This window comes from Scyliorhinus canicula, chromosome 14 (assembly GCF_902713615.1).
Source record: "Scyliorhinus canicula chromosome 14, sScyCan1.1, whole genome shotgun sequence".
Lineage (NCBI taxonomy): Eukaryota > Metazoa > Chordata > Chondrichthyes > Carcharhiniformes > Scyliorhinidae > Scyliorhinus > Scyliorhinus canicula.
Window position 1 is genome coordinate 90,818,904 of NC_052159.1, and position 17,585 is coordinate 90,836,488.

A 17,585-nucleotide genomic window follows, 5' to 3' on the forward strand; every position below is an offset into this window, starting at 1 on the left:
GGGGTGAGCAAGTCGAGCATTTTATGGGGCTGCGGAGAATGGTCCTCAGATGGACATTAGGGGCAACTCCCTTGACCCACCGCAAGGTCTACCTCATCAGGGCCACGCTTATCAAGACCAGTAGTAATTCTTGCCCATGTGATTCATGGCCTAGAGAATCACACTGGCCCGGAGATTATGGGCCAGTATTCTCTGATATAATGGGGCTGTGTCCACATGCCCGCCAGAAAACGGGCGCGAATCACACCGGGCTTTTTTCCCGTTATCTTCATGATGCTGGATTCTCCACCTCATCAGTAACTCTGCTACCAGTGACGCGAGGCAGAGAATACAGCCCAATTATTGTCTTCCTTTGGGGGATCTGCATTGTATGGGTTGTAGAGCTTTGAAGCAGTACTGTGTGAATGATGTTTTGGCCCCAAGACTTTAAAACTAAGTGAGAATTTTGGAAAGAATGTTATTTTTTGGAAGCCACATGTCTATTCTTGTGCTTTCTCCAATTAACTCCAAACTAAAAATGAAGAGTTTAATATGTTTGTTGTTTGCCCCACATTTGACAGGCTCAGGACACTGGTAAGCCACCACTAACTTCTTTCACCTATATTCTTGTTCGTGTGATCGACGAAAGCATTCATAAACCAACTGCTATTCCACTTGAAATCTTTATTTCCACAATGGAGGACGAGTTCCCAGGAGGTGTGATTGGGAAGATCCATGCTACTGATCAAGATATATATGACATTCTTACCTACAGTTTTAAGTCAGACCAAATAAGTCTATTCACCATAAATAGCCAAGATGGAAAGATTATTGCACTTGGGGGCCTGGATAGTGGCAATTATGTTTTGAATGTGTCTGTCAGTGATGGGCGTTTCACCGTGCCTGTTGAAGTGGTAGTTCATGTTGAGCAGGTAACTCAGGGTATGCTGAACAATGCAATAACTGTTCAGTTTGAAAACATCTCTCCTGAAGATTTTATTGGACTTCATCTCCATGGATTTAGGCAGAGCCTTCGGAACATTATTGTTGCCCAAAAGCAGGACACTCTTCATATCGTTAGTATCCAGCCAGTCGCAGGCACACGTCAACTGGAAGTGTTGTTGGCAGTGCAAATGTATAGAAATGGGTTCTACAAATCTGCGTATTTGATTCAGAAACTTAGCAATGCGAAAAAAGACCTAGAAAATGGCCTCTATGTTTCTGCTATCGTGGATAAGAGTTGCTCTGGTGAGGAATGCCAAGAACAGTATTGTCAACAGGTGATTGCTCCAGAAACACAGTCCATGATGACCTACAGCACTGCAAGAATTAGCTTTGTGTCTCTGCGATATTACAGGGGTGCAACATGCACTTGTAATGGTGAGTAATACAGAAGCCAGGACATTCTCCCAGGCAGCATTTTTAAAACTATTAAAACAGTATGTTTTAAAATAAAACAAGATTTTATGATAAATCTCTAAATTTATCAATGTCATTTTTATGACTGTTTTGATAATATTGGTATATTTGTAGTTTCAGATTTGCAAATGGGCATTTGTCACATAATTACAACATTTTTACATATCGATGCCATATTTCTTAATCAAGCAATATAGTTTAATGCTATTGAAAATGCATGAAAGTAATTACAGCCATGCTTTGTCCCTCGATGAGCCCAACAAACCTGAGAAAGAAGGCGATGCATAAATTGGAAAATAATTTTGGCATATATAGCTGTTGCCGTGATTGCTCACTTGTGGCTTTATTTTAAAGGCAATGTGGCAGAATTTCCACTTTGGCTACAATTGCCGATTCCAGTATGAATTTCTGCTCAAAGCTATTTGCACATTATTTGCATATATAGCTTTATATAGTTTTAAAAATGTGAAAAAATATTCAGTAAAACACATAAAGCAAAGGCCAGTTAAATCAGTGGGACCTTTCTAAACAGAACCAAGGTGATCCTGGTCTCCTATACAGTAGTAAGAGATGTAAAAATGCCATATACCTGTGTAGTTCGCAGAGGTATAAAAGTTTTTTTTTTAAATTGCTTCAAAACATTTCCTTCATATGTTGGAATGTGTTACATTTGTGAAGTTTGAGTGAAACAGCTGACCATTGATTTCCCCCAAAATAAGCAATTTTAATCAGAGGATTCACCTTTTGAGTAACCTGATTTTAAATGCACGAAATACACTTAAAAATAAATTCTGAAACTATTTTCTCCTTATACCAGAGTGTTTTGATCAATTTCTTGATAAGTTACAAGAAAAATGAAATATATAAGTTTGAAACAAATGTCTTAGTGTCCTTGCACCCAAAGAAGCAGCTTAATATTTGAACACCTTCTTGAAGGCCTGAATGATCACAGTTATTGGACATTTGCAGTGGTGATTAATTCACCTCAGGGGATGGCCAGTTTGTGGATTGGATCTGCTTTCAGAAAGATGTTTTAAAACTCGTGCAAAGTATCATAGAAATTTATGTTGTGCTCAATGCGAATTGTACTTCAAATACTGCAATGCTATTGTGACAGTACATTGACTTTACCCAACGCGCCATAAAAACGAATGAGGTTGAGTCGAAACTCTACCACTGTTTATTTATTGTCCAGTGTAGCATCTTGTAGCCAAAAGAAGTGCAAAGTGTTTCAAGACTGAAGAACAATACCAATTCAATGAAAGCTGTAATCTGGTTGAAAGTATTTCGCACAAGCAATGTAGCAGACAGTTTTGTTGCCAAATCGGGATTCTGGTTGACAACAAGTCAGTGCAGCAAAGTTAAATACCAAAATACTTGAGCAAAGCTATTATGGTGCAAAAGTTGCACTCAATTTAATTTCTTAAGCTAAATATTGACAGTGAGCCGATTCTGATCTGTAAAATGGAAAAATAATTGTGTTAAGATAAAGCCCATGACTTGTCACTTTAAGACTCTTAGTAGCTTATCATTACATTGAGCTTTCTGATTTTTTTTAAAAATAAATTTTTGGGGAAGGGAACAAGGAAATTTCTGGTTGGTTGAAACTTTGTACACTAAAGTGGAGTGATGCTGCAGATAGCATCAAAAACGCTTGTTGTAAACCTTTTCTTTTTCAATGGCAGGTGATCTCTGCCCTGTTGTGTCTGATGTTTGCCAAGAGGAACCTTGCCCAAGTGACATGTATTGTGTTAGAGGTGGTACAGGACGCGGACCATATATCTGTCAGTGTCCACCAGGAAACCTGGGAGAATGTTCAGGTGAGAAAGATAGAATAAAGACACCTGTTTGCACATATCAGCTCGGAAAACATAACTTCAATTCACTGCTGTATTTCAGTTCAGTGAATCTCTCAAATGTAAAACCTCAAAAGGTGCGTTAGTTAAAACATCAGGGGCAGAATACTTTGGGCGTTCGCCATGGCAGGATTCTCTGGTCCCACCGGCAGCGTAACGGGTCCCGCCTGCAAACATGTTCCCCAGTGGCATGAGATGACTTCAATGGGAATTCCTACTGACAGGTAGCAGGAGTAGAAAATCCCACCGCCACCGAACAGCACACCAAATTCTCTGGCCTCGCCAACAGCGGTGGTGGGGCAGAATTGCCACAGAGAATCCGGGCCCATCTTTCACATTGGAGTGAAAATCGGGTGTGAAGAGATGGTAAGAATCCAGTTCGGAAGACTGGTGGAATATTTCTAAAGGGCAACATTTTGCGACTTTTTTTCCAAAGTGTTGTCTCTGGTGGGTAAAGTGGAGGACAGCACGCCAGGTGCCTTGCTGGGTTCCTGCCATATTTTTAAGCACTTGGATTAAAAAAAAGTTAACATCATGTCAGCCGTGCAGCATGAGCCCACCCTGCCAGCAAACTTGACCCTCAACTCCTGATCAGGGTGATGACTTTAAAGGGTCTGAAAAATAAAAATACAAAAAGGAAGCATCCGGACACAAGACCCCACCATGAGCCTCCTCAATGGAAGACCCCCCTTTGTGCCTGGGGCAGTGCACAAACACTGCCAGCGTACTCCCAGGCAATGCATTCCGCCCACCCGGAGGCTGTACTTACATGTGCACTTCCGGCAGGGTTTGTTCGCTTGTTCCCCTGCCAATGTGACTTCACGCCTCCAGGGGAATTGATATAACGGGGCAACACGCTAAGTAGTTATAAATGGATGCAAATGAGCTTGCACACCTTTCATGGCAGGGGCACCATTATGTCACTTGTAGGGGCGGGGACAATCTCAAGAGGAACACCCGTCAGCACAAAATTCCTACCTAATTCTCCACCCCCTCTACAATTTCCACTCTCTGAAAGTGAGGGTGGAAAATCCCTCCTACAGATATTTTCTAAATGGCAAACACCAACAGTTAACCTTGTTTGAAACTCTATTCATCGAGACTGAATATCATTAATAGAAATTGCTCAAATTGGACTGAATTGAGAGGAAGATCAGGAGACAATGCATTGAACAAACTTATATTTTTATCAACTATTAACAATTATTGCTGGAATTGCACATGGAACAAAGGACAAAGAAAAGTACAGCACAGGAACAGGCCCTTGGCCCTCCAAGCCTGCGCTGAACATGCTGCCTGTCTAAACTAGAATCTTCTACACTTCCGGGGTCCGTTCCCCTCTATTTGCATCCTATTCATGTATTTGTCAAGAAGCCCCTTAAACGTCACTATCGTCCCTGCTTCCACCACCTCCTCTGGCAGCGAGTTCCAGGCACCCACTACCCTCTGTGTAAAAAAACTTACCTCGTACATCTCCTCTAAACCTTGCCCCTCGCACGTTAAACCTATTCCCCCTAGTAGATGACCCTGGGAAAAAGTCTCTGACTATCCACTCTGTCTGTGCCCCACATAATTTTGTAGACCACTGTCAGATCGCCTCTCAACCTCCTTTGTTCCCGTTTATTCAACCTCTCCTCATAGCTAATACCCTCCATACCAGGCAGCATCCTGGTAAATCTCTTCTGCACCATCTCTAAAGCCTCCACATCCTTCTGGTAGTGTGGCGACCAGAATTGAACACTATACTACAAATGTGACCGGACTAAGGTTCTATACAGCTGCCACATGACTTGCCAATTTTTATACTCAATGCCCCGGCCAATGAAGGCAAGCATGCCGTATGCCTTCTTGACTACCTTCTCCACCTGTGTTGCCCCTTTCAGTGACCTGTGGACCTGTACACCAAGATCTTTCTGACTGCCAATACTCTTGAGGGTTCTACCATTCACTGTATATTCCCTATCTGTATTAGACCTTCCAAAATGCGTTACCTCACATTTGTCCGGATTAAACTCCAGCTGCCATCTCGCCACCCAAGTGTCCAAACGATCTAAATCCGGCTGTATCCTCTGACAGTCCACATCGCTATCCGCAATTCCACCAACCTTTGTGTCGTCTGCAAACTTACTAATCAGACCAGTTACATTTTCCTCCAAGTCATTTATATATACTACGAACAGCAAAGGTCCCAGCACTGATCCCTGCGGAACATCACTAGTCACAGCCCTCCAATCAGAGAAGCACCCTTCCATTGCTACTATCTGCCTTCTATGACCTAGCTAGTTCTGTATCCACCTTGCCAGCTCATCTCTGATCCCATGTGACTTCACCTTTTGTACCAGTCTGCCATGAGGGACCTTGTCAAAGGCCTTATTGAAGTCCATATAGACAACGTCCACTGCCCAATCTGCATCAATCATCTTTGTGACCTCCTCGAGACACGACATCCCCTTCGCAAAACTGTGCTGCCGCTCGCGAATACGACCACTTGCTTCCAAATGGGAGTAGATCCTGTCTCGAAGAACTCTCTCCAGTAATTTCCCTACCACTGATGTAGGGCTCACCGGCCCGTAGTTCCCTGGATTATCCTTGCTATCCTTCTTAAACAAAGGAACAACATTGGCTTATTCTCCAGTCCACTGGGACATTACCTGATGACAGTGAGGATCCAAATATTTCTGTCAAGGCCTCAGCAATTTCCTCTCTTGCCTCCTTCAGTATTCTAGGGTAGATCCCATCAGGCCCTGGGGACTTATCCACCTTAATATTTTTCAAGGCGCCCAACACCTCGTCTTTTTGGATCACAATGTGACCCAGGCTATCTACACACCCTTCAGCAGACTCAACATCCACCAATTCCTTCTCTTTGATGAATACTGATGCAAAGTATTCATTTAGTACCTCACCCATTTCCTCTGGCTCCACACATAGATTCCATCCCCTGTCCTTCAGTGGGCCACCCTTTCCCTGGCTACCCTCTTGCTTTTTATGTACGTGTAAAACCATTGGGATTTTCCTTAACTCTATTTGCCAATGACTTTTCGTGACCCCTTTTAGCCCTCATGACTCCTTACTTAAGGTCCTTCCTACTTCCCTTATATTCCACACTGGCTTCGTCTGTTCCCAGCCTTCTAGCCCTGACAAATACCTCCTTTTTCTTTGTGACGAGGCTTACAATATCTGTTGTTATCCAAGGATTGCGAAACTTGACATATTTATCTTCCTCACCGGAGCATGCCGGTCCTGAATTCCTTTCAACTGACATTTGAAAGCCTCCCACATGTCTGATGTTGATTTACCCTAAAACATCCGCCCCCAGTCTATGTTCTTCAGTTCCCGCCTAATATTGTTATAATTAGCCTTCCTCCAATTTAGCACATTCATCCGAGGACCCCTCTTATCCTTGTCCACCAGCACTTTAAAACTTACTGAATTGTGGTCACTGTTCCCGAAATGCTCCCCTAGTGAAACATCTGGGAATGGCCACATTCCCAGTCATAAAATTTGAGGGTGAGTCCACCTCCAAATTGGCCAGCGTGCTCCATTGCCATTTCATGGTTGTCGAGCCAGTGAGTAAAAATAAGTTCCGGCGTTTCACTGGGACCAGGCTAGAATGTCTGGTGTGGATGGAGCGCTGCGTTCTTCAGGGCAGGGTGTTGCAAAACTGGAGGGGAGAACAACCTTTGGGGTTGGGCACAGGGCATACCTGGTGGCATGGACACCTGACACTGGTACCCACCACTGCAGATAAAGTCCCAGCAATGAGACCAGACCCTTAAGTGGTCATTAATTGGTCACTTAAGGGCCTCAAATGTCCCCGGACGGTTGGGCCACCCAATCTCTTGTGCCATGGGTAAAAATCCCAGTGGCAGCAGGTATGTAACAGGCACAATGCTGCAGTCGTGCTGTTTTCTTTTTCAATTTTTAAAAGGTTGGTTATTTAAATAACCCGGCAGATTGATTTTTCTTTCAGCTCTCACAAACAGGTGACTTTTTTTATTTTCAAGGGCTGGCTTTTTAAATAACGTGACAGTTTGACAGTCCAACATTGACTTTCTGCCCTTCACCCTTCTGCCCCCCAAGGACCAACCATATACTGCCAGATATTGGGCATAGAGTACTGCAACTGAAGCAGGCCGAGGATGACACTGTTGAGTTTAACTCGTTCAGTAGGAGCTTCCAGTTTTTTATTTATCTAAAGACTTTAAACGTATCTCAATTTGTGAATGAGTATAATCTAAACATCAGACTAATGTTGAAAGTAACCATAGATTAACTAAGGCACTCAAATGAAATAATTGGTTGTTGAGTTCACTTAAACTTTGAACTCCTTTCTGTTGACTTTTTCATAATTGTATATACACACAGAACGATAGTGGTTCCTACTGGATTTGTTGCTCCCATAATTTTAGTTGCTTACTGTCAACAGCCGGATGGTGAGCAGCTGTTGCCTACCGCTTCTGTTACTCAATGTGGCCCTTTGACCATTCACCCTGACTGATGTGCTATGACTAATTGGATGGTTGTAGCAGTTATAGACACTGCCCTGAGATGGGGGAGAGGTGAGAAACACAATTTTTTTTAAAGCGTGCAGACTTTTCAAGGAAGCAGGACTGGTGCTTAGAGGGAAGAGGAACACACTGTACGAAACGTGTCTTTGCCAGCCAATTATTTGTGACACTGGTGAGCGGAAGTCTTTCCTTTACAGTGTCTGAGGCTCCAAGGTATGCCACAAAGGTTTTTAAAAACATTGATTGTTCACATAAATTATGAAATGCTGTGCTTCAGGATGTGCCTCTCCAGTTGATCTTATTATGTGCTTGCAGATGATTTATTTAATTCAATAACACTATCTGGCCTTAAGGAGAAAGGACAGGTCAACTTCTGTTTGGCATAATAATCCTTTTTTATTTACATGGAAAATAATCTGGTCATTATAAACTAACACATCAAGCTTTTCTCATGTCTATTTAATTCTGCTTTCTTGAAATTGTCATGCATGTCATAAAGCCATGGGGATTATTGGGAGGCAGTGGCGTAGTGGTATTGACGCTGGAGTAATAATCCAGAAATCCAGAGTATTCTGGGGTCCCAGGTTCAAATCCTGCCTTGCAGATGGTGGAATTTAAATTCAATAAAAGAAGTTAATCTGCCATCCTTACCTATATGTGACTCCAGACCCACAGCAATGTTGTTGACTCGTAACTGCCCCTAGGGATGGGCAATAAATGCCGGCACAGCCTGAGACATCCAGGCCCATGAACGAGTAAAAAAATGAATTAGGGGCAGCACGGTAGCACAAGTGATTAGCACTATGGCTTCACAGCGCCAGGGTCGCAGGTTCAATTCCTGCTGGGTCACTGTGCGGAGTCTACACGTTCTCCCTGTGTCTGCGTGGGTTTCCTTCGGGTGCTCCGGTTTCCTCCCAGTCCAAAGACGTGCAGGTTAGGTGAATTGGACATGATAAATTGCCCTTAGTGACCAAAAAAGGATAGGAGGAGTTATTGGGTTACGGGGATAGGGTGGAAGTGAGGGCTTAAATGTGTCGGTGCAGACTCGATGGGCCGAATGTCCTCCTTTTGCACTATATGTTCTAAGTTATGTGCCAACATTTGTTCTCTAATTTCAATTACAATAATGCAGGATTCCAATGGTAATTGGCTGCCATTTTTGCCTACAACAGTAATGTGCTTCAAAATAGTTTATTGGATTTGAAGTACTTTGGGATGTCCTGGGGTGTAATAGATGCTATGTGATTGCAAGCTCGTTCATTTATTTTTCTTTCTATATCGTCAATATATTCACACTTATTTAAACATACCACATTTACTTAAACTGTCATAAATATGTTCCTATTTCTACAAAATCAGAATTACTTTATAAGAATATGCCATTCAATGTCTCAAGTGTAATAAATCCTACCTCTGGCCTTGAATTTTGTTCGCAGAGTCGGGACAATTCCCAGCTCCGCAAATTCGACCTGGGAGAAGGTGCCCCAGAAGCTAGGATTTTCATTCCTGGGTGGCTGGCTTCTCCGGGAGTCTGGCCCATTTCCCCCAGAACGCATGCAGAAGGTGCTGGGAGTAGGGCCAGGTGGGGCAGAAGGCCTGCCTCTGTGCACTGGTGTTGTGTCCAAGATTTTAAGAAAGTTCATAAAATAAAAAATACCCTTCCAGCTCTTATCCACCACACCTTCTCATCTCCCCATGCCCTGTCTCCTTGGTGCTCTTTATCAAAGCTTTAATTGTTCTTTAGGATATATTTTCAGTTCATTACTTCTCAGGACTTTATGATAAAAATAACATGAAAAAGCTGGTATCCATGTCAAAAATAAGTAAACATTAGGAGAAATGTTTACAAGCAAACTTTCTTTGTCTCATGATGTGGCTTCGATCGTGTTGATCTTTTGATATCCAAGTGAATAGTAGAGATTCTTGGTGGGATTCGCCCCGATGGTAGAGGCAGCTTGCCATTGACCGTTGACGAGATTATCTGGTCCCGTTGATGTCTGCGGCATTTTGCGTGGCTCACCCGTCCCCACTGCCAGGAAACCGGCACGAAGTGTTGCCTTTCACGGAACTGGAAGATCCCACTGACAGAAAGTACTGGAAATTCCCACTCCCTATATTCTTTAGGTTGTCCCTTAAAGTTTATCTTCTATTTGTATATTATACATTAATCTTAGTAGCATTCTTAGATAAATACACCTAATTCTAAGCTGTTACTAATTTAGTTACAAAGTGCATTAAAATGATCCATAAAGAATAATATTGATCAAGAGTGCTATATTTTGTTAAACATAGAAAGAGATCTGGACTGGAATGGGATTCTCTGTTCCTGCCGGCACCCCCCCCCCCCCCCCCCCCCCCCCCCCCCCACTGATTTCCCAGCGGCGTGGGGTGGCTTCAATGAGAAATCCCATTGACAAGCGGCAGGAATAAAGAATCTGTCAGCGAATGTCACGCTGCTGAGAAACACGCGGTTGGGGGAGCGGACAATCGAGCCCCCTCATCACATTTTGTAATAAAATTGATTATAATATGTTCAGAATAACATATTCACAAATTTTATGTGAATGCATTTTTAATGTTTCCCAATGGTTTTCCTTAATCTATTCAGGTCACGCATCCCTTAGTTTTGCTGGAAACAGTTACATTAAGTATCGGGTGGCAGAAAGCAGCAGAAGAGATGAACTTAAATTGGGGCTGCATTTGAGAACACTGCAGAGTAATGGAATAATAATGTATGCTGAAGGAGAATACTGTGTCATTCTGAAGGTAAATAAAATGTATTAATGTCAGTACATTTATGGCTCACGCAATCAGTAAATATGATGCACTATTTTCGGGAATGATGGTTGCCTTTGCATTTCAGCATTTAATTTCTTTCTTTAAGAATCCACCTGAAGAACTAAAATCTAATACCGCCTTGTGACTTACAAAAAGAGTGTAAGCGTCTTCACAACTGGATTGTCGTTGTGCATGAGTATGTCATGACTCGAGCTGCCACTGTAACAGATATTATATTGTGGTGACATGTTATGTACACAGAAGTGTAAATCTTGCAGTGGTGCTTGTGTAAATTTTTAATGGAGGAAATGGGCTCTGATGCTGAAAAATCTATCACTTAGTGTGTCTGAGGGCGTGCAATGCTGATACTGGCTTCGATATAAATATGAACATGTATCTGAGTATGCTGATGGTCTGGACCTTGTTTTTGCTGACACTTAAGAGCAAATTGTAATGCAGACAGCGGAGCTCAGGAGTTGGTTCTATGGGTACTCAGACTGTATCAGGTTATGAACTTTAAGGAGTCGGCTCCCTGGCGCCGTAGATCCAGGAAAGCAGCAGCCAAAGCGATATTGTCAGCTGCATCTACTGCAATGCGTGCTGATCTCATCCCCCTAATAAACAGTTTCTTGTTTCTGGAGCCATTGCAGTTGCTTCCACATACAAAGCATTAGTGAGCATACCAGATGTTTCTGAGGGTCACGGCTTCCAGTAATAGAGTTGTCAGTTGGATCGATCATCTCCTGTTTCTGTTAAGTACATGTACCCCAGAAAAGCATTTCATTTTTATTAAAGCCACAAATCATCTCTATTCAGCTCTGTAAAGCAATGGGACATCAAGTACTTGAAAATGAAAAAATGCTTCTCGGTGTGCAGCCCAGATATTCAGTGTCATCATTGTCAATTAGAGCCTGTTAATCTTTCATCTCTCTGCTGTAATTTGTCCTATTGATAAAAAAAATGAGATGCTTTTTGGTCTACCTTCAGTACACATCCAAACATTTCATCAGAAGGTGTAATGAAGTGCAAAATAATGGGCGCGATTCTCCCAGCCCCACACCGAGCTGGAGAATCGCCGCAACTGCGCACGCCGCCCCAATGCCTGCGCGCGATTCTCCGAGGTGTGAAGAATTAAATGGCGGCGCATTTGGCACGGCGCCGGTCATGGGCCGCTGTACACGCGGGGGCGCCGATTCTCCGGCCTGGATGGGCCGAGCGGCCACGCGGAAAAAGCAGAGTCCCGCCGGCGCCGTCCACACCTGGTCGCTGCCGGCGGTAACTCTGCGCGAAGGGTCGGGGTTCGGCCTGTGGGGGGAGGTGGGGCCTCAGTCCCCGGGGGGGCCTCCGATGGGGTCTGGCCTGCGATCGGTGCCCATTAATCAGCGGGCCGGCCTTCCCCCCCCCCCCTCAGGCCTACTTTGTTGCGCGTCCGGCCCCAGAACCCCCGCGTCATGTTGCGTCGGGGCCGGAGCGTTCAGTAAGGCCACCGCGCATGCACGGGTTGGTGCGTCAGGAAGCAAGGCTGGAGCGGCGTGAACCCCTCCAATGCCGTGCTGGCCCCCTGTGGGACCAGAATCAGTAGTCCCCGCGTTCCTTCACGACGGCGTTCACGACGGCGCAAAAACTCTGTCTCCATTTTGGAGAATTGCGTCCAGTGACTCAGGATTTATAAAAGTTAGATTAAAGAATCCATCTGGCTCTTCTAAGAATGACATTAATAAGTATGCTCCAATGAAGATTTTGCAAACCTACACTTTACAAGGTTCGTAATGTGATTTCCCTTAATCCAACCAGAATTTGCTTTATTTTGAAGACAAAAAATCGCTATCAGTCGGTATATGGAGAACCTAAAGAATGGATGCTAAGTGATATTTATCTAATTGCAGGGTCATAATTCTACTGTAATGTTTAAATCTTTGAATGCATTGTGAAGTTTGATAAAAATGCGTTTTTGAAGTTATTGTGTATGTTAATTCAGTCATTTTATCTAAAATGTAAAATATTGCACTGTTTTGAATTTCACATGATTGCTTGGTACAGAATGTGTACGTGATAATGATAATAATAATAGACTGCAAAAATGTGGCTGTTGTCAGAATAAATAATCTGAAGTAAATATAGTTCACTCCCTATAAATTTAATTGAATATCGAAAGTATGGCTTCCGATGGTATCGAAGCTTTTTGACATTAAAAATGCTAACGAGCTTAATGGAAGAGACACCTTGGAGCAATATAATTTAGTATTAACTAGTAAGGGAAGACACCCGTAAGCTGGCCAGTGACATTATATTCTATCACAAGTTGATGAAAGCAAATGTGTCAATCTGCCTGCCTGAACAAGTCTTAGCTGAGCAAGATTCACATTTTTTTCTTGCTGGTTGATTTGCAGAGAAACTTTTCAGGTAAATTCATGTCTATCTGATCACCTTAGCCTGAGGTTCAATGTCTATGAATTCCTAATACTGCAGGATTTACTTTGTTTATTAAAAACAGCACTTGCTTAATTGTTTTGACATTAGCCTCGATTTGTCACCCCCCTGGATTTTAAGTTTTGCAGTTGTGTCAAATGTATTTCAAAGGAGAGTGTTTGTTTATATATCCATTTATAACAATTGTATTTATTGAAATTAAATTTGATGTCTGGACTAGATTTAGGGGAATTTTCAGCCCCTATTAGCCGCTAGCTTGGACAGCGACCGGGCGAAAAATCTCGCCAATGTCCGAAAAGGCTATTCTCGTCGGTGAGATCGTATTTTCAGTTTTTCTGATTCCTTCGCCGTGATGTCACGAGGTTCATGCCCAGAAAGGGCGGGAACCTCATTTCCATACATTCTTAATATATTTACCTAGACCCCCTTCCACATGAGTCCCCATCATTGAACATTCATGCTGTCAGGTTTACAACAGGTTCTGGAAAACAAGAATCAGTTGTGTCGCCACCTCCCCCCCACCCCCCCTTCCCCACCCCCCATCCCCACCCCCCATCCCCACCCCCCACCACGACTCCCGTTAGGCGTATAGGTAGGTATACTCTTGGGGGAGAGGGACATGCACAGCCCCCTGGCACTGTCCCTGACACTGCTCCCTGGCGCAAGTTAGCTGGGGTTGGCTTTTTAACCTGCCCACTTGGTATCTACCCACCTCTGTTTCCACTTCAGGTTTGCTTCGCGGGATTAAGGCTCTGCCTCCAGCCAATTCCCACCACCCCACAATGATGTTAGGGTGGGTGGGCACATGCTGAGTGAGAGGTGTGATTGCAGCTTTGGGAAATCGCACCCTGTCTCCAGATGAACATCCAGCCTTATTATCCCTTTGAATAGAGAGTCAAAGACCCTTATATAATAATGGATGGCACATTGTAAATATCTCCAGCTCTAGCATGGAAGGAACCAAACCAAAAAGGTTCATCACCGTGGTCACCGTCACAGCCCACAGGCAGTCTAATCCTTGTCCTACTATAAGGTTTGAGTTATGGCAGCTGCAAGTATTAAATTTCAGTGAAAGCTCCCTAATGAAAGCACAAACATCCAAATATTATTCCTCGCTGTAGTGCAGGTCAGGCAATTTCTTCCTGGGCATACCCTGGGCAGATATGGCCTCCTGTTGAGAGGTCCTATCTACATTCTCCTTCTCTCCCTTCTGGCAGCTTGCACTGCTTTGTGTGGTCTCTTCTCCAATGCGAACTAGTACACCCATGTATGACGACAGTAGTTTTTTGCAGAAACCTTGAATGCCCATTTGGAAACAAATGGACTCATAAGCAATAGACAGCATGGTTTTATGAAGGGGAGGTCGTGCCTCACTAACTTGATTATGCTTTTTGAGGAGGTGACAAAGATGATTGATGAGGGGAGGGAGATGGGTGTTGTTTACATGAAATGAAAATCACTTATTGTCACAAGTAGGCTGCAATGAAGTTACTGTGAAAAGTCCCTAGTCACCACATTCCGGCGCCTGTTCGGGGAGGCTGGTATGGGAATTGAACCGTGCTGCTGGCCTGCCTTGGTCTGCTTTAAAAGCCAGTGATTTAGCCCAGTGTACTAAACCAGCCCCTACATGGACTTCAGTAAGGTGCCTCATGACAGACAGGTACAAAAGGTGATGTCACACGAGATCAGAGGTGAGCTGGTAAGATGAATACAGAACTGGCTTGGTCACAGAAGGCAAAGGGTAGCAGTAGAAGGGTGTTTTTATGAATGGAAGGTTGTGACTATTGGTGTTCCACAGGGATCTGTGCTGGGGCCTCTGTTGTCTGTAGTGTACATAAACGATTTGGAGGAAAATATAGCCGGTCTGATTAGTAAGTTCGCAGATGACCCCAAGGTTGGTGGAGTGGCAGATATTGTTGAGGAATGTCAGAGGATACAGCAGGACATAGATAGGTTGCAGACTTGGGCAGAGAAATGGCAAATGGAGTTTAATCGGACAAATGTAAGGTAATGCATTTTGGTAGGTCTGAAGTAAAAGGGAAATATACCGTAAATGACAAAACTCTCAGGAATATAGAAAGTCGGAGAGATCTGGGCGTGCAGGTCCACAGATCTTTGTAGGTGGCAACACAGGTGGACAAGTTAGTCAAGAAAGCATATGGAATGCTTGCCTTCATTAGACGGGGCATCAAGCATAAAAACTGGCAAGTCATGCTACAGTTGTATAGGAACTTGGTGAGGGTGCAGAGGAGGTTTACCAGGATGTTGCCTGGGTGTTAACTATCTGGAGAGGCTAAATAGACTCGGAGTGTTTTCATTAGAATGATGGAGGTTGAGAGATGACCTGATAGAGGTCTACAATATTATGAGGGGCATGGATAGAGTGGATGGGCAGGCACACTTTCCCAGGGTGGAGGCGTCAGTCACCAGGGGGCATAGGTTTAAGGTCTGTGCGGCAAAGTTGTGAAGAGATGTGCGAGGCCGGCTTTTTCCGCAGAGGGAGGTGAGTGCCTGGAACGCGTTGACAGGGGAGGTTGAGGAAGCAGATCCATTAAAGGCATTCAAATGCCATCTTGACAAACACATGGATAGGGTGGGTACAGAGGGATACAGCACAAGGAAGTGCTGAGGGTTTTGGCAAAGTTTGGTATCATGACCGGTACAGGCTTGGAGGGCTGAAGAGCCTGTACCTGTGCTGAATTATTCTTTGTTCTTCTTTGTTCTTTGCATGCGTTAGGTTAGCTTACCTGGTTGGTGTGGCCTCAACAACACTCAAGAAGCTTGACACCATCTAAAACACTGTAGCACGCTTGATCAGCACCCCATGCACCACCTTATACATTCACTTTATCCATCACTGATGCATAGTGGCAGCAGTGTGTACCACATACAAGATGCACCAACCTGCCAAGCCTGTTCCAACATGAAACTTCCAAACTGTGACCTCCATCATTGAGAAGGATAAGGGCAGCAGACACATAGGAACACCACCCGCAGCAAGTGTCCCTCCACTCTGACTTGGAACGAGATCACCATTTCTTCATTATCCATCAAAATCCTGGAACTCCTTTCTTTTTTAAAAAATATTTTTATTCTCCTTCTTTTTCACATTTTCTCCCGAATTTACACCCACCAACAACAAACAATGATCAACAACAAATATGTCAAACCCCATAACAATAACAATGATCCCATCCTCCCACCAACCCCCAAACATCACCCTGCATGTTAACATAAACAAATGACAAAAAGGAATCAGGGCTGCACTGTGAACCACATGAATTTCAGCAGGTCAAGAAGCCGGTACAGCACTACATACTTTAAGGCACTAAGAGATGGACAACAAATGCTGGCCTTGCCAGTGATACCAACGTCCTGTGAAAGAATTTTTAAGAAGCTGGTTCGTGCTGTGGCGACTTCACCAATAAGTGGTTCTTCACGGCAGAAGTGTGCACATGCAGCGGACGTAATTTTGGTCCCTGCAGCACCACGCAAACTGAGGGTATTACTAAGCCTAATTTCAGTGGATGGAAGAGAATTTAGATTATTGATGCAACATGATCAATCTAACGTCTGTCACCTATTAAAGGTTTCACCATCATGCATTTTGTCCACTCCCATTAACTCCACGTTGACATGTTTTGTTACTCATTTTGTGTCAATCTTTTCCCCATTATAATTTCCTGTGTGAACATTGTATATGGGTTTGGTCTATGTGAATATGGATTTGATTTATATAAATTTTATTGAACTGTAATTATGCGACCAGGCTGCTTGGTGACTTGATACCCAATTTATGGGCTACTTCATCACATCTTATCCTTTTCAACTGTAAACTGAAAGACTATCCCCAAGGAATGAAATAGTCCAGTGCAGCTAAATAATTGTAAGTAGCCAGTTTAAACATTGAGCTCCTCGTTTCCATGCTTCAAGGCAAAGGCCTCCTCATGTTTCCATTCTGTGGCCTAGCACCCCGCTGCCTGTCACCACCTGAGTCATTAAGCTTTGTCAGTCAACGTTTTCTGTAATCCATTGAGTTACACAATTATTATACAGATTGTTTACAGCACAGAGCGAGGCCATTCAACAGACCTAACCTGATATTTAACCCTACACCAGCCTCATGCCACTCTAGTTCATCTCACATGTTTTTATTCTTTCCTCCTTCATGCATTTATCTACCTTCCCCCAATGCATCAATGATATTCATCTCAGATACTCCATGAGGGAGTGCCAAATTTTCACTCCTGTCTAAGTAAATTGCAGATTTAGAATCAGAGAAAAATCCTGAAGTTCTTTCCACTTGCTCATGGCCCAAACAACCATTCAGGATAAGTCCCAAAAGCACCTGACCAACACCTCAGCCCTTGAGTAGATTCTCAAGCGCTCAGGAAAACTAGTCAAAAGAAAACTAGCACCCTTCCCCCCCACACTGTGAAGAGAAACAAACAGAAGGAAGGAGAATTAGGGGTGAGAGGGTTAGTTACTGGGAATATGAAGGTGGATCAGAGAATTCGAATGATCCTCATCCCCTACCTCTTCTTCCTTTGAACTACCTTCTCTCCCCTGAAATGAAAGACAGACTTGAATTTATACGCTGCGTTCATGACCT

At 43.6% G+C, this 17,585-nt stretch overlaps 1 protein-coding gene across 7 annotated transcripts in view; it reads left to right on the forward strand.

Moving 5' to 3' along the window:
* fat3a (FAT atypical cadherin 3a) overlaps nt 1–17,585 on the forward strand; it is a 963,948-nt gene that overhangs the window by 892,469 nt on the left and 53,894 nt on the right. For all 7 annotated transcript variants that reach the window (XM_038819007.1, XM_038819006.1, XM_038819008.1 and 4 more), the window contains 3 exons: nt 561–1,359; nt 3,084–3,218; nt 10,374–10,531. In XM_038819007.1, coding sequence (XP_038674935.1) covers nt 561–1,359; nt 3,084–3,218; nt 10,374–10,531 — 1,092 coding nt within the window. The remainder of the gene's footprint in view (nt 1–560; nt 1,360–3,083; nt 3,219–10,373; nt 10,532–17,585) is intronic.